Source organism: Hoplias malabaricus, chromosome 1 (genome assembly GCF_029633855.1).
Source record: "Hoplias malabaricus isolate fHopMal1 chromosome 1, fHopMal1.hap1, whole genome shotgun sequence".
NCBI lineage: Eukaryota > Metazoa > Chordata > Actinopteri > Characiformes > Erythrinidae > Hoplias > Hoplias malabaricus.
This window is the reverse complement of record NC_089800.1, coordinates 62789424-62811609: the sequence shown is the minus strand read 5'-3', so window position 1 is coordinate 62811609 and position 22186 is coordinate 62789424. Positions and strand designations below refer to the sequence as shown.

Genomic DNA, 22186 nt, shown 5'->3' with positions numbered 1-22186 from the left:
GGCTATAATTTGTTTTTCTGAGTCAATTAAATGACAACAACATGGATGTATTTTGATATTTATTAACGGATTAAATCAGGCATTTTACCCCTTGTTTTGCATTCAGGTTTACTATATTCCAATGGACGGTTAAGCATAAAAATAAAGAATATGGGTACATGTGCTCTAACTTACCTCTGGAGAACGTTTTAAACCTTGTTTGATCAAGAAAAGAAAACCTGAAGGACAAACTCATTAATGCATTTACTGGTGAATAACACTGATTAGACATTGTTTCAGAAGGGCTGCGCTGCAGCAGCTCTAATGACCAGTCACTATGAATTGTGCACTTTTGCTTTGCAGCTGAAACACTGCATCAAACTCCTCTGCTGGCAACAAATAAAGCAACCTTTGGAGGTGATGAAGAATAGTTTGAACCCCCTGACAATATCTCAGTGCTTTATGTAGCTACAGATTGAACAGTCTTTTTAAAAAGTAGAGACCATAGCATATAAAAAGTTAACGGTATAACTGTAAACTTCATAATAGTGGTTGGCAGCACCATGTAAAAATTATGCAGTGCCAAGGAGAGCAAGTGCAGCAAGTTGGGAGAAACAATGAAATATCTATGGTATCAGAGTGTGTCAAGTAGCCAAAATAGTCTAGTGGAACATGAGCTACATTTACAGGTCACAAAGATGGTGATCTTTAAAGAAAAACTTTGCAGACACTGTACAAAGTACTGTCTCACTACACATTAAGGCTTAGCTGTGGTAATGTCAGTTTATCTGGAAGAAACCCATCTGTACACTAGCAAGGAAAGAGAGGAGGGGGATAAAATAAAAAATAAAAAATAAATAAAAAAAAGGGGGGGGGTGGGGGTGCCTTTTCAGAGAGCACAAGATTTAGGCTTCATATTGCAACATTTTAACGTCCCATGGTTGGCATGGTCACAGCTGGGGATTTTAATGTAGCATCTTCTGCCTTCCACTGTGAAGTGATAGTTTTGATCTGTGTGTAGAACTGGATGCCCTGTGAAGGCAAGAGGACCAGAACACTCAGAATCATAATGAAAACACAGACTCAGTATTGTTAGTCACTTGTTTCTTGGTAATGCCTTTTCAAAAACAGAATGAGCTCACTTGACAAATGGAGTGGTTTGCAAGCCTGCTTTTACCAGGACAATAAACTATTCCTACATCAATCTTATTCACAACAACTGGCAATTTGGAGCCAAAACAAATTTGCCAGTCAAAATTTATTTGAAGACTGTACCAAAGCAGAGACTGGCCTACAGGAAAATATGCATATAATATTTAGCTTTTATATATTCACCTTTATTCCTTAACTATAACTTTTAGTAACTTTTATTAATGCATAGACTATAAAAGACTATTTCGTAGTGATAGAAGTTACATAAACTTCAGCCAAGAAGTGTCTAGGACTGAGAAGTGTCTAGGTTTGGTGTTTTGTTTTTTGTTAGCTGAAAGAGTAACATTACTGCAAATGACAGAAGTTTATAGTTATACATGCGCTCAGGTCTTGAAATGGGTGGGTTTTGAGAGTTTGGGCTGGGGATCAGGGCCATTGCTGTAAGTGAACGCTACTGGCTGATGATTCATGGTTCTGTAAATGCCCTCCTACTATAAGATTAAGCCTTTTCTGTGGTGCTAATCAGTGAACTGGTCTCCACCAGCTTTGATGATATCCAAGTGTACGTCAGCAACCGATGGCATTGCAGCGTTTCCTGGTTCCAATGTTGTCACTGAATCTGGCACCAGAGCCAGAAGTCAACAGACACAGTCAGGACAGAGTCATGGTGTATATATATATATATATATATATTGTTTACAGCAGTTTGAGATCTGAGTGATTTATGATACACATGAATGATGCAGAATTCTGTGTTAAAATGTGAGCATTGTTTATGTGGAGAAATTCTGAGCTTCTGAACAGTGAGAATAGCAAAAGTAGAAAAGTCAAGAGAATGTGTTGCATCGACCAAAGCCCCTGAAAACACAGATGCACCAATTTTTTGTTGTTTTAATTTCCTTGTGGTTTCCTTTTTTCAAATTAGAAAATCTGTCATTTCCTGTTTTCTATTTTCCCAATTTCAAAACAAAAAGGCACAGACACATCTGGTTTGCAGGTATTTAACCCAGCACACCACCGCAGGCAATATAACTGCTTCACTGCACAGCCCCTGTGTGTTTGAGCCTCTGTGCTCTTTCTGGAGCTTCTTTGTAAATCGAGATCAACTCTTTGCTAATGATTCAGAATTTTGTCTGAATTTGCTAACACCTTCTGGAGTGAACATTTCCACAGGAGAATCACATGTTACTATGATCCTAACCTGCTGTAAATGGTGGATTAACCATGACTCTACTCTGACTTTATGCATCTATTGCTCTGGTGCTGTCCTGAGAAAGTGCTCCTCGAGTCACCCAAAGCACAGCCCCAGCAAGCACACAGACAGAATTTTCCTGTTTTTATTTCCTTACTATTTTTTTTGTGTGTTTACATTTTCCCATTTCAAAACAATAATGGAATGGCCACAAATTATACATCCTTCATGTCTGTTTTTCTGGAGAAAGTGTCTTCTCAGTAGCTGAGCTGTCAGGACACATCAGCCCATTGACAGACACAAACTGCAGCAAGCCCACCCCTCAAATTGTCAAAACCCACCCATTTCATATTATTTAAAATATGCTGTATTCAGCTTTCACATTGTTTTTAGACTACCTTTCATTTTATCCCTCTATTAACTAGTGACTAAACTTCACCTGCACTGTCTACTTACTTGCTTGCCATAAAAGTTGGTATCACCTCGGAAGGAGGCTCTGGAGCCAGTGAAGGAGAACATGGGCAGGGGAACAGGAATTGGAACATTCACTCCAATCTGAAGAGAAAAAATAAAAAAAATATCAGAATATGGAACACACTAGTGAGAAGCAAACATCTTGTTAAACAAGCTGCTCCCAGGCTGTCCCTACGAGCCATACTGCTCCCCCACCATCTCCCACTTACCACTCACACCCCGATGACAGTTAAGAGAGCAACACAACCGTCAAATACAAACATCTCTTTCTTTTCCACAGCTGTACGTTATGCAGTGCTGTGCCAGTAAGAGAGTACACAGACTGGCCAGTAAAGTCATAGGTTAGCACCTTTCTCAGTGTGTGCAGTGTTAGCTCAGCTCTATGACTACAAGAACCCATGAATCTAAAAACAAAACCTTTTTTTTTTAATCAAGAGCATTATTTATCAAGAGCATTAAAATGTCAACTGCAACCAAATGCATGACACAACTTCTCTAATTTTCTCTTGTTTTTCTCTTCTCACTCATTTGCTAAAAGAACATAGGGCAAGTCATTCTACTTATGGTTAACCCTCACTTTACTTAAGGTTAGATCTTTGTTTTAACCAAATGCGCATAAAACTATATATTGCTGCCTAGCTTTGACTGCTGTGTATGGAAAGTGCTGAACAACCAGCTCATTCAAATGACACCATGACACAAAGCTGAAACCCACAATCATTTGTTTGTGTACACAGTGAGAAAAGCAATGCATGCAGAGGATAACTAAACAAAACATTTTGTTTCTCAGGGCGGGTGAAGACTGGAAACTGGCACAGCTTCTTGAAATGTTGGAAAGGGTGGTCATGGCAGTCAGGCCTTTTGGGCCAAAGGTGGAGACAGGTTTGGGGTGGGGTGTGAGGGAAGGAAGAGAAAGCAATAGAAGTTCTTATTGTACGTAGAGATTTTGGGAGCCAGGTCAGTACATGGTCTGTGCTGTCTTCTGTGCCATGTGAATGGCAAACACACAGCATAACTGTGAGCCCCATGCAAACAAATGAGCTGAAGGCAAGCCATTTTTACACAACCACCAGATCAACAGGTTGCAAGGAATCCCTTTTGAGTGCCCTTTTATACACTAACAGAAGCTAAATATTTTGGATGTTGTTTTGATTAAACAACACATATTTGCTGTTGGCTATTTGGAGCTAGCTTGTTTCAAGGGGGCATTAAAACAAGCTTGGTTTATTAATTCAAGATAAACAAGAAAATATGCCATGGAAAACCAATTGTTTTTCCATGAAAGTTTGGACAAGGGCTTGCATTACGCTCTGGGTCAGATATGGCAGCTGAGGCTACAACACGGGACAGCTCGACAATTTCCCTCCTGTGGGTTAGAGGAGAGGCGCCAAAGGGATTTTACACATTATGTTTACATCATGTTCTAATATTGACTCTTGAAGAGTGTCTGGAACGCTTCACCTAGAACGGCCTTGTCAGTGAGTATGAACCATGTACGGATGCTTTGCTTACTATAACAACATGTCTATGTCATTTTAGAAAAAAAAAAAAAAAAATGGTTTCTGTATGTGGAAAGTTTTTGCGACAAAATATATAATAATTACAGATTTTCAAATACATCATGCATTTTTATCATTGTCAATAAGTTTCAAGCACATTATGGCAATGTCACCAGCATGAACTCTTTTGTAGTATTCAGCAATTCTTGAAATATTATTTGAATTCACAATCATGTTTCAGACAAGTTTTTCCTCTTCTGAAGACAGAAGAGTTCTGTAAAGTCAGTCCTCAAGCTGAGAGTAAATCTTTACCTGGCCGACATCTACTTCATGGGTGAACTTTCGGGCTACAGCTCCATTGGTGGTGAAGATGGCTGTCCCATTTCCATATGGGTTCTTGTTAATCATTTTAATGGCTTCATCCAGTGTGTCAGCTTCTAAGACCAAAAGCACAGGCCCAAAAATCTCTTCCTTGTAGCACTGCATCTCATTCTGGAGAAAAAGGATGAGATAAAAATAGTTGGGGGAAAATGTTCATCTGATAAGCTACTGTTGAATATCTCATAGGTTGATTATTTTCATTTCTGTACACTTTCATTAGCATAACTGTGTTATTTAAATGGCCACAATGAACTCACTGTGACATTGCTGATAACGGTGGGTCCCACAAAGTTGCCATTTTCATAACCTTTGACCTTTATATTCCTGCCATCGAGTAACAAAGTGGCACCCTCCTCTACCCCACTCTGGACGAGTCTGTTCACACGGTCCTTGGCCTGAGGAGAGATAAGGGGTCCAACATCGGCTCCTGGTTGGTCACCTGTCAACAAAGATGAGCCTTAAGTTATGATTTTTTTTCCCTCCCGAATTGTAAAAAATTGTGGGTTGCACGATGGTGCAGCAGGTAGTGACAGGTGATCACACACCCACATACTTGGGAAAGGGAGATGCACATACTGTCAAAGACGTGTAAAGGCTACACCAATTCTTTTCAACCTGCCAGTACTACAACTCCACTGGACATTTCTTTTTAAAAATGTGTTCAATCTAAAACTCAAATGACATCAGATGAATGCTTCCTTTAGGCCAAATGTCAAAACTGACCTAGGTCATGAGATGGAGAATCTTTGTGCTTACTGTGTTGCAGTGAGACAATAAAATTACTTGCACTGCATATACATACATGGATTGTTGCACCATGGGCCACTGCTCTGAGAGATTTGGATTTGTTTGACAGTTGCCATGGGTCCACCAATGCTTCAGTGCAGTGCTCCTGCATATGAAAAATTTAATCTTTTCTTTTTCTGAAACATTCAAACAACACGTGCCGCTCTATGATCTTCCACACCACATACAATGTTTCAAATTGTGGTATGGACAAGAAATTGAGCCTTTTCCCTTGGGCTGTTCTGAATCTGGAGCTGGGATGGTTTAAGAGAGGCGCGGTCATCCAGGCTTGGGTGGTCCACTGGAAAGCACTGAGCGGGAATCAAATCCATAGCATAAGTAAATTATAATATAGGGAAGAGAGTAAGAAATGATTTAGATCAAACAATGAAAAAGTATGTCACAAAGATGAGTGTAAATGATAGACACTAAACAGATCAAATATGACATAGAACAAGATTGGAAATTTTAAGATGGTGAAATAACAAAAGTTGTGAATGAGAAAATGGGAATCGAATGAAGGCTCTTTTGTACTGAACTAAAGATAAATAAGTTTCTGACTCAGGACCAAAATGTAATGCATAACAAGAATGCAGAGAAATCGATCTATGCCAGAGACAAGGTCCTTGCCTACCTGGCTGAGATATCTGAACCCTCAGCTGGTACTGCATTATAAAGAACACCCATAAACGCTGCCACCTTCCCTGGGCATAAGTTCATTTAAGATGAAGAAAAGAATACAAGACCAATGCAGAATGGCCCCTTAGTAAAGGGGTCTGAGGACTAAACTCTAAACAGAGGGAGGGAGAGCCAGTCCTTCACTGGGCAACACACACACACACACACCCCTAACGACGCTTGAGTCGCCAATACACCTACCAACATGTATTTTTAGACTGTGGGAGGAAACCAGAGCACCCAAGGGAAACCCACGCAGACACGGGGAGAACACACCACACTCCTCACAGACACTCAACCGGAGGAAACCAACACAGACACAGGGAGAACACACCAAACTCCTCACAGACAGTCACCCGGAGGAAACCCATGCGGACACAGGGAGAACACACCACGCTCCTCAGACAGTCACCTGGAGGAAACCCACGCGAACACGGGGAGAACACACCAACTCCTCACAGACAGTCACCCGGAGAAGGAATCGAACCCACAACCTCCAGGTCCCTGGAGCTGTGTGATTGCGACACTACCTGCTGCACCACTGTGCCACAAGAAACACTATAATGTGGGAACTGAGCAGCTGAAATCTTATAATAAATTAGTAAGGGATAATATTTCTCTTTCAGAACTAAAGCCATTGATCTCCTCTGTTCCCAAATTTTCAAACATCCCTTGAGCTGTTTGGGATCCTGGCAACCTCCCAGCTGTCTCAGCTCTTGGGCAACCTGGCATTAAAATTTAAAATGTGCGAAAAATATAAAATAAAATGAAATGATTACTACATTTTCTTATTATTTACATTTTGCAGAGTGTCTCAACAACTTTGGAAATGTGCTTTGTATAAGTGAAGGTTGTCATTTTATTTCCAACTAAATGTGCAACAAAATGAGAGGACTAGATCCACCAAATTTGTTTTATATACAAAAACTTTCAATTTAGTTCAAGAAGTTACCCAGTATTTAAAGGAACAAGTGTAAGATGTGGTATTTTTGTTCCTAGGCTCCCCACTGGTGTGTAATTATTTTTTACATAACTGTGTTGAAATCAAGGGGCGTGGGGTAGAGGGGGAGAAAGGAGAGGTAGTTTTCTACCCTGCTTCAACAGTTACATAGTGCAGTTTATGCAGTGCTGAGCCTAAAGTAGCAACAACAGAGACTCTATTCTCCCTATTACAGGTCAGTGAAACATGCTGTACTGAATCTGTAATTTTAAGGTAAAGACCTAATGTTCCTTTGAGTAGTTTTCTGAGCTGATGCTTTTAGTCATTATTTTAGCCAATTCAAGTAAAGTGTTAGGCTATTCTTCTATCCTCATCTGACCTTGCCAATAGTGTAATACATGCAAGAAATAATTTAGAATTAGACCAGTATCACAAATCTCTACAGTTATGTATATTAATGCATTATATCATTTCAAATATACTGTCTCTCTTTAGGGGAGCACTAACCAGAAACATTCCAGTTTATGAACAATTTTGGCATCTGAACAGAGGTATCGTTTGCGTACCTGCATTAACACGTAGTAACTTGGCACGTTCCACCAGTTCAGGCAGCCAGTTGCGAGCCTCTCCAACAAGAATGGCTGTTGAGAGAGCCATGCATCGCTGGCCAGCTGCTCCGAATGCAGCACCCACCAGCTGGTTCAGTGTGTTCTCCTTATTAGCATCTGGCATCACCACACCATGGTTTTTTGCACCCTGGCCAAAAGCATAAGAAAATAAAAAGACCATGAGTCCTGCATTTATACTCTGCATCATATTCAAACAGGAAACTGCTTGAATACGTGTTCTTGCATGTTAAATGTCAAAACCACAGCGCAGAGTGTTTCGGTGTTCTCAGAGTTTCAATCCAGCAGAATGCTCTACAAGCTTAATTTGAACAGGGCAATTTCTTGCCCTGGCATCACATATGTGCATCTTATTTCAAAACAAACAAAACCTGTTGTTTTCCTCCATTTTCTTAGACAACATTACATTTAACTGCTGGTTCCACTACAATACCTAAACTAAATTTATTTTAACACCATGACGTACACCTGAGATCATTACCAATGTTCTCACCAAACACTGAAGACACAGAGCAAGCATTCATAGCCCTAAGAATAAGAAAGCTAGACTTTCATTTTCTAGCTGATGCTGCCACCATCTGGCTAAAAACTAAAAAGAGTAGGGTGAGGACCATATCATGGGCTAACAGCTCTTAAAAACAAACAAACAAACAATTAAGCTACAAACAAACAAATAAATAAACAACATGGCTGCCAAGGTCAATGTAATGTATATTATTTCGAACTTCAATTGTCTTTATATCTCAAACACAAATGTGTTCAAAAACACAAAAGTGCTCAAGACTCAAGTGCTCAAGGTTTAACCCATGGTATAAAATTTCATGCATAAACTACATGGTTTAAGAAAAAAAAAATAAACAAGGTCACCTAATGTTAGTAGTACAAGAGTACAGTCCAAAAATCAGGTTAGCAAGATACAAATATTGATCAAACATTGATCAAATGCATATTTTCCTATTTTCTGATTTCTCTGGTGCAGGACAATTTGATCACAGCAATACAGTATAGTTTTCAACTCAACAAACATGCCTTTTGTGTTTGTGCCTAATGAAAACTAATATTCCACCACTTAATGTAATAAAACACATTCATGCAATTATCCAACCTGCTGCAATCCACTGTTCTATACCATAATACACTAATTACACAAAGTGTGCACAAATGTCTTTAAAGTTGAGGAATTAACCAATTAGAAGGTAGTGTCTATGAATACTGGCAGAGCATATAAAAACTGACCAATACATTTAATAAAAGGATTGATCAATGAATTTAATTGGCTTTGTACATTGTGGAATCTAAATTAAACTATAGAGAGCAAACAGAGGCTGAACCTTCACTTTCAAAAATCATTTGTTGGGGGGTGGGAGAGAGAGAGAGAGAGAGAGAGAGAGAGAGAGAGATGCTCGACTCACTGAATGTTGACTGTGATTCTTTGTTTTTGGGCAGTTGTCCATTTATTGTCTCTGGAGCTTGTATTTCAAAAGTTACACAGAGACTGGTATTCTGGCAATGCTGTGTGCTCACTCTGAAGTTACTCCAGGATACATGCTAAGCTGCGTAAATCACCCTGAAAGCTTTCAGCACTTAACTATGAGCCATGATTGTAGGATTTTTCTATGTAAATAAACAATTTTTTTCTACTTTTTCAGGATGTAATGGGTCCAATGAAATGGGTCATGTAACTACTTTCAGTAGTAGTTGTAGCCGACCAGCACCAAGGATAGTACAAGTAGAACACACTTCATATGCAAGAATATGCATTTTCCTCAATTCAGAGTCACAGATTTACATTACGATTACTCAATGCATTGTTACACCATTATGATATAAATGTATAATATAAGAGTCTAACCATGTTAGATTGCACTCTCTTGCCGTTCTTTGAGCCTCTCGTATAGATGTACTCGCCTGCCTGGTTAGAACCAACAAAACTGATAGCCTTTATAGCAGGGTGATCACAGATGAAGTTTACAGCTGCAAAGACAAAAAAAATTCAAGATGACATATTTGAATGTTAAACAGAAATGCTAACTGAAAGAGCAAAACCATAATAAAGGACTCTTTTCACTACGAAAACGCAAGATTAAGGGCTACACTAAATTAAGCAAAACATGATCAGTTTTAAACAACTGCTATAAAGTGTATATAATACAAACATTATACAGCAAGTTGTTATGTAACTGGCATTCTAACAATTAGTCCACAGACATTTTTCCTTTACCACTATCCATCCATCCATCCATTATCTGTAACCGCTTATCCAATTTAGGGTCGCGGGGGGTCCAGAGCCTACCTGGAATCATCGGGCGCAAGGCAGGATTACACCCTGGAGGGGACGCCAGTCCTTCACAGGGCAACACAGACACACACACATTCACTCACACACTCACACCTACGGACACTTTCGAGTTGCCAATCCACCTGCAACGTGTGTTTTTGGAATGTGGGAGGAAACCGGAGCACCCGGAGGAAACCCACGTGAACACGGGGAGAACACACCAACTCCTCACAGACAGTCACCAGGAGCTGGAATCGAACCCACAATCTCCAGGCCCCTGGAGCTGTGTGACTGCGACACTACCTGCTTTTTTTTTTTACCACTAGCACTGCAAATAATGGTAGTCATAAAAATGTATAGATATTTTTCATAAAGGGCTTCAGACTACAAAAAGACTGTTGTAATAAAATGTTTGGCACAGTTTTGCCCATTAAGCTCTGAGTGTTAAGAACTTCTGAACTGATAAATAATTGTCTCTATAATATGATATATAAAGTAGTCAATACCATCATGCTGGCCATGGATGACGTTTAGCGTGCCATCTGGAGCTCCAGCGTCCTGCAGCAGCTTGGCTAGAAGCATGGCACAGCCTGGCACTCGTTCAGAGGGCTTCATCAGGTAAGTATTTCCACAAACCATCCCCATAGGGAACATCCACAGCGGGATCATGGCAGGGAAGTTAAAGGGAGCTATGCCAGCACACACACCAATGGGAAGTCGGTAGGTGTATGTGTCCATGTCTTTGGTGATGGAGGGCAGAGTTTCACCCAGCATGAGAGAGGTGATGCTGCAGGTGTGTTCTACAACCTCTGGAACCAAACAGAAACTGAGGAATATAAATAACACTACATACAGGCAGCTAGGTTTTGGGTGTGAAAATAAGGCCTTGATGTAATGTGACACAGTGAGTCCACTGACCAAAAAGACTACTGATACCTCAGGCAGAACTATTATATATATTTTTTTTAAATGATCAGTCAATACAACTAGTATAACAACTTAACTTTTGTAGCTTTAATATGCATTAAACTCTTTGGATGTCTCACTTCTGTCATCACCTTTGTGACCATTCTGACAAGTTTCTTGGCAAATTTCTCTACACTGAAAAAGTTCATATCAAACTACTGTGATTAACTGCTTATGTCATAATAATTTAATTACCCAGGAATTTTGGAAAATCTGCGAGTTTCCTCTATATAAATAAAAGACTGGTAATTAGGGAGACGATTCATAAGACTTACGTAATCCTCTGAACACATCACCCTCGGCATCTGCCAGTGTTTTACCCTGCTCCAGAGTGATCAGCTTAGCCAGCTCTTTCTGTAATACAACATACAAGAGAGCATACTAATAAGTTACATACCCTCAGCCAAGAGCACCATCACTATGGAAATGGATATTCTTAGAGGGCAGCACTGTGGTGAACATTCAATTTTATAGATACAATTTTACAAAAAGTTTTGGCTGCCTTTTTTGTCAATTACCTAAGGAAAAATGTTAAACATTATGAAAAGAGAACAATTCCACAAATTGAAAATGCACCATTGCAGTTTTTGATGCACATACATACAGAAAAAAAAGATGTATTTGGCAAAAATTGCAACATGTTATTAGGTATATAAGTGTTTTTGTGTAAAGTATAATTGCAATCCAAAATTCAAACATTCTCCCGCTAGTATTAAAATTACAACTGTTATTTTATTAAAAGAAAAATCACATACTAAAAATTAAGTATAACTACACTACATTCCCAAATGCTAATATCAATATCACTATATATAAATCGTCTAAGCAAATAGTGCAGTGTTTTTTCCTTGATGGAAACTCATAACAAATGCAGTGAAAAATTCTTCGCTTTTGCCATTTTTAAAAGAACTAAATTTTGGGGTAAAATCACTTTAAATTATATTTTCTTCTATTTAAAACCTTCACCCATGCCCCGATTGGTCAAGCTCAGCAAATGCATAGAAACTGTGCACTAAAATGTTCTCTGACAGCAAATGCCAAAAAATGAGTTGCCTGTAGAGGAAGGTTAAATTTTATTTTACTTTTACAAAGATTTTCAAATTTCTGCATACAACAGGACACCTTCAGAGGTCTTATGCAATCCAAGCCTTGGCATCTGAGATCTGTTCTGGCAGTACGAGGGCATTCTATACAAAGTTATGCATTTAGTCCTAATGCCATGGCTGGTCACTGTATGTTGTTTCAAATTTTACAACCAAGAACACGGGGTCCTAAAACTTTGTTACACCAACATCTAGTTAATAATTTTGTAGAAATACCATGGAATCATTTGATCATTTATTCATTGTCTGTAACTGCTTGTCCAGTTGAGGATGGCAGTGAGTCCAGAACCTACCCATGTGCACATGGAAGGAAAACACCCTGGACAGGGCACTGTGGAATGATCGTATTAGATATACAGATGCTAAAAGGCTTGTTGATGATCCTCAGCACCATACACTAGAACTTACAATGTTATCTTTAATTAGCTGCTGATAACGGAGGAAGATCTGTTGGCGCGTCAGAACTGAGGTCTCAGACCAGGAGCGAAATGCCCGTGAGCAAGAGTCCGCAGCAGCCAACATCTCCTCCTGTGTAGCCTTGGGCACACGACCAATCACCTCGTTTGTTGCCTGAGTAGAGGCAAAAGACATAAAGACAAGGAATTCCATTATGAAAAATTCTTACCTTTGAGAAACATGACACAAAGGTATGCCAGAAAACATACACCCTGCAAGATAAAATACCTGAATCATTACTTAGTTGACCTAAAGGAAGTTATTTATATTTGGGAAGAACATGAGAAGTATTCCTTCTGCCCTAAAAGAAATATGAAAAAAACATTCAACTTATCTTAGTCCATCAATCCAACATTCATACAAAGCAAAAACAAGATGCTATGCTCAAATGATTTAGAAAAATAAAGACACAGCATCTTTGGGGCTAAATGCTCCCTTGTGGAATAGCACACACCCTTGTGGAGCCTTTGCTAAACATGAGAAAGTGTGCATGAGCGAGTGAGTTACAAGCCAGCTCCATGAGGTACTATCTAAAGGTAGCATTGTTTTGATATCAGTCTAGTCTGCCATATTGAGGGCAGTGGTATTATGTACCATGCTATACTATTCATTTCAATATCACAATATTAGTCACAAAGATCTAAGCCTTTGCTTCTCCACAATCAGTTAGCTGCAGTACATCTTTAGCCTTACTAATACTTACTGAATTAATGAGATGCTAAATTGTAGCCATAACCAGTAAAAGATTTGCTGCAAATGAAATAATCTCATTATTTCTTTTAACCAATAATAGAGCCAAATAACTTGTAGTATATTGTGTGATATGTAAATAACTATGGCCCCCAAGAAATAAAGGAAATTCTTTTCTAGGCAAATAAATACTATTTGGAATCTGAACTTTCTCAAAAGCAATAATCTAACATTTACAAAGGCAAATAATATCTTGCCAACTCAAAATGATCATGAACTACAATATACTCAGCACAGAACTTTAATACAAGTGCATTTGACCTTCTCTAACTTTGTTAGCACACAACAGAACATTTCTCAGAAAACTAATGGAAGTTAAGTACCATTTTAAATCTTATCTAGAAAGTGGAAATATGTGGCACAGACATGCGCTACTGCTCTATTGTCTTTAAGCAATGCAGATTACCAAGGTCAAAGTTGTAATAAGTGCTGTAACTGGCAAATGAGATTTCTTCTTACAGTAAACATTACCATTCAGTTCTATTGAACTATCAAGAATCTTAGAACATTTTTGCAATAATATAGCAGGATCAAGAATAAAACATATCATGAATTACACTGCAGCTGATAGCACTTCCTCTTATTTACTTTAAAATGCAGAAAGACAAAAAACTATAGTGCCATTAACAAAGATACTGGAGAGCGTGAACTAATAAATCAAAGTGATCTTTCCTTTAAGAGCATTCAATGCATGTACTATGAATCCTCTTGGTTCCAGTGTACTTACCGGATTGTGAATGTCCAACCATTCTGAACTCTTGGACTCAACAAACTTCCCATCAATGAACAACTTTGTTGTGGGCTAAAAAAAAACAGAGAGCAATGAATACAAATACTTTGCTCAGTATAGTTATGAACATCAAAAGAATGTGACGCGTCTCTTAATTCAGTTCTACTACATACATTGTAGTCCACCTGTTGCTCTTCACCACAAAGCATTATATTTTGGATGGGGGACCATCCTCAGCACTGCAGTGACACTGAGGTTGATGTGCTGGTATGAGAGGTACAGACACAGCAGTGCTGCTAGTTTTTATACACAGTGCCCACTCACTGGACACTTTATTAGACACATCTACCTTGCTAATAGCTACTTTATTACCCTGTAGTTACAATGCCAGAATAGTAGCTCATCTGTTGTTGCTCCGTTTATGTTAGTTATCTGCTATTCCTTCATCTGTGGTTACAGGATGCTGCTAACAGGTCGTGTCAGTTAAACATTTTTGTTGGTGGAATATTGAGTCCAGCAGTGGACTAACCACCAAATCAGCATTAACACAGTTCTGAGAATGATCCACCACATAAATAAAACTGGCTCTGCAGTGATCAAGGGACCTAACAAAACATGCAGAGCAACATAAAATCTACTATATGTGTTCTATATTCTGTAATTGTAAAACTACAAACTGTTCCTTTAATAAAGCCGAAACAATGTACAATGATTCAAACATTTTAATCATTTGGCTGATCACTTTATATTCAGAACACCATGAACTGATAACTTACCACAGAGGATGAGTAACACATGCGTCCCACCCGAAGAGGCACCTGCAGAATACAGTGAGATAGTACAAATCATAGTCAAATCGCTATTGCAGAATATTTGTAACAACTGTACTATTTACAATAAGATTATTAAGATTTTTGGGGCTTTAAATGTGTACTAGACAATTGTTGTGGCTCAACTTCCTAGCTGCCGCATCCTAACTCCTAACTAACTAGTGCATTGGTCAAGGTGACCTCCAGTGGGCAAACAGGTGAAATACAACAACAAAGACAGACAATTGTGCCTGAGAACATTTTTTCAAATAGCCTTTTTACAGGAACATAATGCATGCATGTTGAGATTTTATATATATATACACCTTTTTTAACTTTCAATGGAAGTTAATGAAAAAAGGTATCTTAAGCATTGGACAGCAATACAATTTGACAAAGTGTAGATACATGTTTTTAATTGGACAACACGAAGATTACATGCATGTATTAAACTTTCTTTTTATTTGGAGTTAAGCTGTTGTAAGCATGTTGTACTCGTTAGAATATTAACTGAACTGTCTAGTGAAAATGTAAATTTCTTAGACAGCTGATTCCTTTCATCAGTACTGCAAAACATTCTTAATTGCTTTCTGTGAAACAGAGCATTTCAAATAAAGTTATTCTCAACAACTGTTAAAACACTTAATGACTAATTTTGATGAACTTTGATGGATAATCAATACTAAAAATGTTCAATGTGAAAACGTTCAGCGTATCATTCTTGCAAATGGGCTACACTTTATAGGTGTGTGCGCAAAAGGAACATAACACGAGTGAAAGTGTTGAGAAATGTGGGTGAAGGACTAATGGACTGAAGACTGAAATTGTCTTATTAAGCGATTAGAGAAGCTTATGTTACTGACAGTGCAGACAGCACAGTACACATGCAAGCAGTGTAGTACACTGAAAATGATTAAATGTGTGCACTTTTTTGCAGCTACGGTTAAGTATGTGCAGCTCAGGTGCATGTGTAACAGCCGTTGAACCTTAACGAACTTTAGTGTCGGGTTACTTTAATAGCACTCTGAAAGCAGAGCACACAAACCATCTTCAAAGCTCTCTGCTATCATAACGGCTCATTCCTCGGACAAATCTCTTACCCTCTTTTTCACCAGAGACCGCACTATCGTCGCTGCCATGATGGAGGACGGGGATTAAAGGCCGAACCTTCTTTGGGACACCCAAAAGCACCACGGGAACACGCTCACCAGAGTGCGCCTTTAAACTTACCCTTTAACCCTCCACCGCTTTGGAAGTGGGTGGGACAAGAGCGACGCTAAGCCAATGAAAAGCCCCGTGACGAATACTCCCACCAGAAACGGACAACAATTAGTCAGAATTGTGTGCGTGTAAGCCAATCATAGCGCAGATTGTTTCAGGATCTGGTCCTTAGTGAGTAAAGTGGGAGATGATTGGAGAGGTGATGTGACGGGAGGTTTCAGCATTTAACGATTTATAATTTTACTGCACAGATATGAACAATTGTGTTGAATTATATTTCTGTGCTTTAAACTAGCATTGTGTGTATGTATGTAGTGCCATTTAACCCAGTGGCCGAGTCTGTACTCATTCAGGGGCGCTTCTACACCCTCTGTAACAGGTAATTAATAAGCAATGAAGTGAACTTTGTATTATAACTCGTCCTCTCACTCCAGCTCTGCAATGCGTACCTCGTTGGCATGTTTAATGAAGGTAATTCACATACACATATGATGCAGTTGTGGTTTAGTTTACTACCTGCTTCAAATATAGCATGGTCTACTTGTCACTACTACAGAATCTCATAAGACTTCTAATTGGAGTTTTTCATTTTTTATATACAGATATTATTTCCCCATTTATGTCCACTAAGTGCAATTGTCTCATGGGCTGCGTCTTAAAATGCTCCCTACGTAGTGCCCAGTGTAGTGATTACATTAATGATACCTGAATCCAAACAGTTAGTTACAGGAAAGACATATTTGCTTTACACACTCGTGTGCACACTTTTCCCTGAACATAAAGTACAAGGTTTGGTTTTAAAAGCCAAATTTCTATAACTCATAAAGTACCCTGTATAGGGAACAGGGAGCTATTTAAGATACAGCCAAAGTCTCTGGAAAAGAGGAGGAACATTTGAGAAGCCACCTCATTGGCTGAATACAAGGATTTTCTCAACCCACATAACTCCAGAACTTCACTTATACAGTTACATGTCAGTACCATGGCTGCTCAGACTAAGGTTTAGTTTTGAACATTGCCATCCTTACCTTTCTTGAATACTTTGACTACTGAAAGCCAATTCTATATTAAAATTTTTCTCATTTTTTAGCCTGTGCTTCATGGATATTTCAGAAGTTCTTGCTCGTGGAGAGTGCGAATAGGTAAGCAGTTTGTCTATAATTCTTCAGTCTATATCTAAATGGACTTTCTCCAGTTAATATGAATGTGTTCCACTTTACTAGCTTTTGCCCTGAAGAATATTGAATATGACCAAATACCAGTAAACCTTGTTAAGGATGGGGGTCAGCAGGTAAGTTTCTGTTTATTTTTAATCTATTTAAAGGGTACACATATAATTGATACAAATAAGATATTGTGTCTAGTTTGAAAGTAATTTGCAAAAGAAGCCCTCTTTTTGCAGTCTTTTTTTATGTCACAAAATCTACCTCATTATTCATCCTAGCCTCCACAATGAAGATTCAACAAATGTTTCATCTACTGTTGCCTTCTGAATGTGGTACAGTACTGCAGCCAGTCAGAGTCTGATAGCATTTATCAGTCATGAAGACAGTTACAGTAACTACCCCTTAAATAGTAGGGAGTTTCATGTAAAACCAATTACAGTGTTATATTAAATTCAGTGAATTATTAGTATAGTGTGCATTTTGTGTATATATATTCTAATTGTATACCCACTTTAGCTTACAGATCAGTTTAAAGCATTGAACCCAATGAAGCAAGTGCCTGCTGTTACCATTGATGGCATTACTTTGTCTCAGTCAGTAAGTTCTACTATGTGTTTTACATAGGATTCACAATTTACAAAATTCAACGTTATAAATTTTATTCTAAACTATGCAACCAATTTTATCGTGGGTATAGTGTGTAAATGTCTGATCCTGACTATGCAACCAGCTGGCCATCATCCAGTACATTGATGAAACTCGACCAGGGCCACGACTCCTCCCTGCTGACCCCAAGCGGCGGGCTCAGGTGCGCATGATTAGTGACCTCATCGCCTCTGGGATCCAGCCACTACAGGTTTGTTTATTGAGTATAAATTACACTGATATTCCTCGGCCTAGTCAATGCCAAATTTGATGCAATTTAAAGCTCAAATCAAAATGGAGGAAATATGTGAATGCAGGGCAATTTGTAATCACATTAGTGAGGATTCCTGTCTTTAGCAGGGATATCTCAATATTAAAGAGAGAAATGGAGAAAACAATACACCGATACACAAGAAAAATATTGTCATTGAACTTGGGACAGACATTTTATTGCAGTAATTTTATTAGATACTATCATCTAACAAAATGTTCCACATTGATTTGTATCATTGACATTTTAGAAGCAGAAGAAAAACTTTTATTGATCCCCTTAGGGAAATTGTTTCTCTGCATTTGACCCGCCTGTGGCACACTAGTGAGTAATTCTTCACGAATACTAGGCGCAGTGAACACGCACACAACCAGAGCAGGGGGCTGCCAACACCTCTGAGCCTGGGGAGCAGTCTGGGGGTTAGGTGCCTTGTTCAAAGGCACTTCCACCGTGAATGAATTTTCTCTTACTGGTCCCGGGAATTGAACTGGGGACCCTCCAGCCTCAAGCGCGCTTCTCTAACCTCAAGACCATGGCTGCCCACAGCCTGACATTTTGTGTCTTTTACATAAATTTTTTTAAACGGCAATGTGATGTGTGGTCTACTTTCAAAAATTATCAGAAGTCCAATTCTTGTGAAAAGCAACCTTGCTCATATACACCTTTTTTCAGATTACAGACATACAGCAGCACTGCCTCAATGTATAAAAAATATTTTCTAGCAAAGCACTGGGAATGCTGGGAGATTAGATGTAAATAGGCCTTGGTGAACTTCACATCTGTCTGTGTTTGCAAATTCTGTGGACACTCATCCAAAAAAGATTCAAAAATGATGTATATTGGATTAGAAATCACATCCATTACATTGTATTAATGTGTGTTGAAATGGTTGTACAAACTAAATTGACATTGATTTCACCTCTGCAAGCTGAAAATTTCAATGATTTGCATGAGAAATATTTTTACATATATTACATAATAAGAATATATTTGAATAATTTCCTTGGCTTGAAAAACAATGCTTAGAAGTGACTGAGACAACAAGTCAGCCAACTGCAATTTCAGTGAAGCTTGTCCAGAATGTGGAGTTGCATTTCTCTAGACAAGAACCATACTAATCCCATTTAAACCATAATAATAAGTTTGTGTTCATATTGTGATGCTTTCATGGAAAATGCATTCTTATCTCCTAGGAATCTGCTACAAAATTGATTCATTCATTGCCTGTAACAGCTCACAAATAATGGAAACAAGGTGTTAAATAATAAACAAAATAAAGCTGTGATAAAGAAATTATATGCCATTTTATTTTTTTTTAACAAAGTAATAAAAAAATATAGTTGAAAATATGTAACATATGGAAAATATACACTAAATTTGATGTTTTTATATAATAAAAGAGGAGAGTGACACAGATCCAGGGACCTGGAAGTTGTGAGTTCAAGTCCTGCTCTGGGTGACTGTCTGTGAAGAGTGTGGTGTGTTCTCCCTGTGCCCGCATGGGTTTCCTCCGGGTGCTCCAGTTCCCCACACGGTCCAAAAATACACGTGGGTAGGTGGATTGGCAATTCAAAAGTGTCCATAGGTGTGAGTTTGTGAGTAAATGTGTGAGTGTGTGTCGCCCTCCTCCAGGGTGAGTTCCTGCCTTGTGTCCAGTGATTCTGGTTAGGCTTCTGTTCCACCTCAACCCTGAACTGGATAAGCGCTTACAAATGAATGACTGAATCAATGAAAGAGGATAAACTTCACCACAGTGACATTGCTTTTTCGTTTAGCAACTCTTAATATATCTGCACTGCAAGCAGGTATTTTGCTTGTTAGAGAAAGTCTGGATAGCTCTGAAATATTTCTGGACATTGCTGGGGGTCCACATCATTTATAATTACAAATTCCTGTTTCTTTTATTTGTATCCCCCATATGAATGCACTAAAATCTAATTTTGATGACATTTTTACAGAATCTGTATGTAATACAGAAAATTGAGGCAGAGAAGGTACAGTGGGCTCAACATTTCATCAACCGAGGCTTTGAGGGTGAGTTTCTAGAGCAGATTTAGTACAAAAATATTTTAAATCATACCTGTTTCACATGAATCATATACCATATTCTAATAGACCAAAAGCTATACACTCTTCACGTGCTAATCAGATTTCTCCTTTGCAGCCCTGGAGCCCATTCTGAAGCAAACAGCTGGAAAATACTGTGTTGGAGATGAGGTAAAGAAACAGTGTTAAATTGTGTTTGGCTATACACACATACAAACCTGGAACACTCTGTTTCAATTATTTAATTTTCAAGAGGGAGGCAATACAGTATGTATCGTTTTGGCTCTGTACTACAGCAAGGGAACGTACATCTATATTGGGCGACTTGAAATTATTTTAGTCTTTCCATTTGAAAACACAAAAAGTAATTGGACAAGAAGTATTTTTTCTCAGACACCTGTTTATTTTATACAAAAGAAAGCTAACATATGGACATGTGTCATTTGAGTATGGAGTTTAGGAAAATTGAGTTTCAGTAAAGCAGTCCACTATCAGTATTGGTCAATGTGAATGGAAAATCAAAATATGTGATTCTGTATCATATTTCCACGTAAATCATTAGGCAGAGTCTAAAAGGTAGTATTGTGTTCAATATTTGGTGTCATGAGAAAGCGAAACATACTTGAAAATATTCTTTAATATTATTTTGCCAGCCCACTGTTACACAATGATGAATTTAGATATGACAGAATTATTTGTGGTTTATATAATTAGTGCCAATGTAGTTTATAGCGTGGTTTCAGGGTAGCCTAGGTGGGTATTGACTGAACAGGGTTTTTTTTTAGCCAGGAACAAAACATGAAAAAGGTATTAATTTTGGTGCTCTGAAACTAAAATTGGTGCACTTCATATAGCCTTCATTTAAGCCTTGTCTGGGTGATAACGTTGGGTGATACTGTTGTTGGCATTTCTGAAATCCTGATAAATAATTTTTTCTAAAATGCTTTACAAGAAAAGCGCCTTTATTTTGTAAAATATACATTTTGAGATTTGCATTTATACTCTTCTGCTTAACAAGAAGCCTCTATTGCACTGAGTATAACTTCATACGGAGTGTCATATGCCGTAGTGGAGTGTTAGTGAGGAGGGAACAGTTTGGGAAAGGCTTATAATCTTTATAGAAATTCAGTCCAGTGTGCTGGGGTTGGAGTAAAAAAAAAAAAAAAAAACTTTGCTTAAATTGTGAAATACTACATTCTTTATCTGACTGCATAAATGCTAAGAACCCTGTGTATTTTTTCCACGATCTAAAAAATTTAAAAGTATAAAATTTTGTTAATATTTTTGTTCTTTAGATATCCATGGCAGACATTTGTCTTGTACCACAGGTCTACAATGCTCAAAGGTATGTGGCTTATGTAAAAATTAAAACAGTTTAAAAAGGATTTAATTTGTTGTCATGCTATGCATTGGCACAATTCAAAATTGTATCCATGTTCAGTGTCCATCTACAATTATCATTTCACTAAGCAATATCTATGCAGATATACCATACAGCCATTAGAAATTTCCCCTCATAATTCAACATTCTATTGATGTAGAGGCTATTACAGAAGAAACTTGCCAACCAGGTAATTTGCATTAGCCATTTTTCCCCCTCTGGTTCTTTCTGTATTACCAGGGAAATAAGCCTACTAAAAATGCTCCTCGAAGCACTAAGTTTTTCCAAATATTCCTCCCATTTTCATAAGCAAACTGATCATGATGCATTATGTTTTAATCAGGATCATTTTGCTTTCAGGTTTATTGTAGCACAATATTTCCCAGTCCTTTTGTCAAATGTGCACCATACGCCTTTTAAAACTGTTTTCTGGTCTTTTTTGGTAAAAGGTTCAAAGTGGATATTAACCAGTTTCCCACAATCAAGCAGCTGAACCAGGCATTAATGGAGCTTGAAGCTTTCAAAGTGAGCCATCCATCTTGCCAGCCAGACACTCCTGATGACTTGCGAACATAATTATGGCCCTGGTGTATTCTAAAATTACTAATGCAAAAAATAAATAAATAAATAAAATAAAATGAAAAATAAAAAAATACA

At 38.2% G+C, this 22186-nt stretch overlaps 2 protein-coding genes across 6 annotated transcripts; one reads left to right on the top strand and one right to left on the bottom strand.

The window, feature by feature from the left end:
* Window positions 1–46: 46 nt before the first annotated feature.
* Window positions 47–16037, bottom strand: aldh6a1 (aldehyde dehydrogenase 6 family, member A1). The gene is made up of 12 exons (XM_066670122.1): window positions 15900–16037; window positions 14767–14808; window positions 13988–14062; window positions 12463–12624; window positions 11227–11305; window positions 10492–10794; window positions 9560–9681; window positions 7648–7837; window positions 4935–5116; window positions 4609–4788; window positions 2780–2878; window positions 47–1011 (listed from the first exon to the last, which is right to left on the bottom strand). The coding sequence occupies exons 1-12, from the start codon at window positions 15936–15938 to the stop codon at window positions 907–909; spliced, it is 1578 nt and encodes a 525-aa protein (XP_066526219.1). The 5' UTR covers window positions 15939–16037; the 3' UTR covers window positions 47–906.
* A 163-nt stretch (window positions 16038–16200) lies between these two features.
* Window positions 16201–22179, top strand: gstz1 (glutathione S-transferase zeta 1). 5 transcript variants are annotated; one of them, XM_066670114.1, is made up of 10 exons: window positions 16201–16399; window positions 17111–17162; window positions 17244–17311; window positions 17465–17518; window positions 17703–17783; window positions 17917–18042; window positions 20061–20136; window positions 20267–20319; window positions 21444–21493; window positions 21979–22179. In XM_066670114.1, the coding sequence occupies exons 5-10, from the start codon at window positions 17733–17735 to the stop codon at window positions 22103–22105; spliced, it is 483 nt and encodes a 160-aa protein (XP_066526211.1). In that variant the 5' UTR covers window positions 16201–16399; window positions 17111–17162; window positions 17244–17311; window positions 17465–17518; window positions 17703–17732; the 3' UTR covers window positions 22106–22179. The 5 variants fall into 5 exon arrangements, with proteins under 5 accessions (XP_066526211.1, XP_066526195.1, XP_066526178.1 ...); XM_066670098.1 differs by having other exon boundaries at window positions 17465–17577; XM_066670081.1 differs by lacking the exon at window positions 17465–17518 and having other exon boundaries at window positions 16201–16491.
* Window positions 22180–22186: the final 7 nt, after the last annotated feature.

Bases quoted from the DNA above. Each gene is read 5' to 3' on its own strand.
- gstz1 (XM_066670081.1), top strand. From the start codon at position 16,462: ATGCGTACCTCGTTGGCATGTTTAATGAAG. The intron at 18,043-20,060 runs GTTTGTTTATTG...ACATTTTTACAG, and splicing joins CTGGGATCCAGCCACTACAG to AATCTGTATGTAATACAGAA. The intron at 20,320-21,443 runs GTAAAGAAACAG...TTTGTTCTTTAG, and splicing joins AATACTGTGTTGGAGATGAG to ATATCCATGGCAGACATTTG.
- aldh6a1 (XM_066670122.1), bottom strand. From the start codon at position 15,938: ATGGCAGCGACGATAGTGCGGTCTCTGGTGAAAAAGAGG. The intron at 9,682-10,491 runs GTATTGACTACT...TTGTCTTTGCAG, and splicing joins CATCCATGGCCAGCATGATG to CTGTAAACTTCATCTGTGAT. The intron at 2,879-4,608 runs GTAAAGATTTAC...TTTTCTCTTCAG, and splicing joins ATGAAGTAGATGTCGGCCAG to ATTGGAGTGAATGTTCCAAT.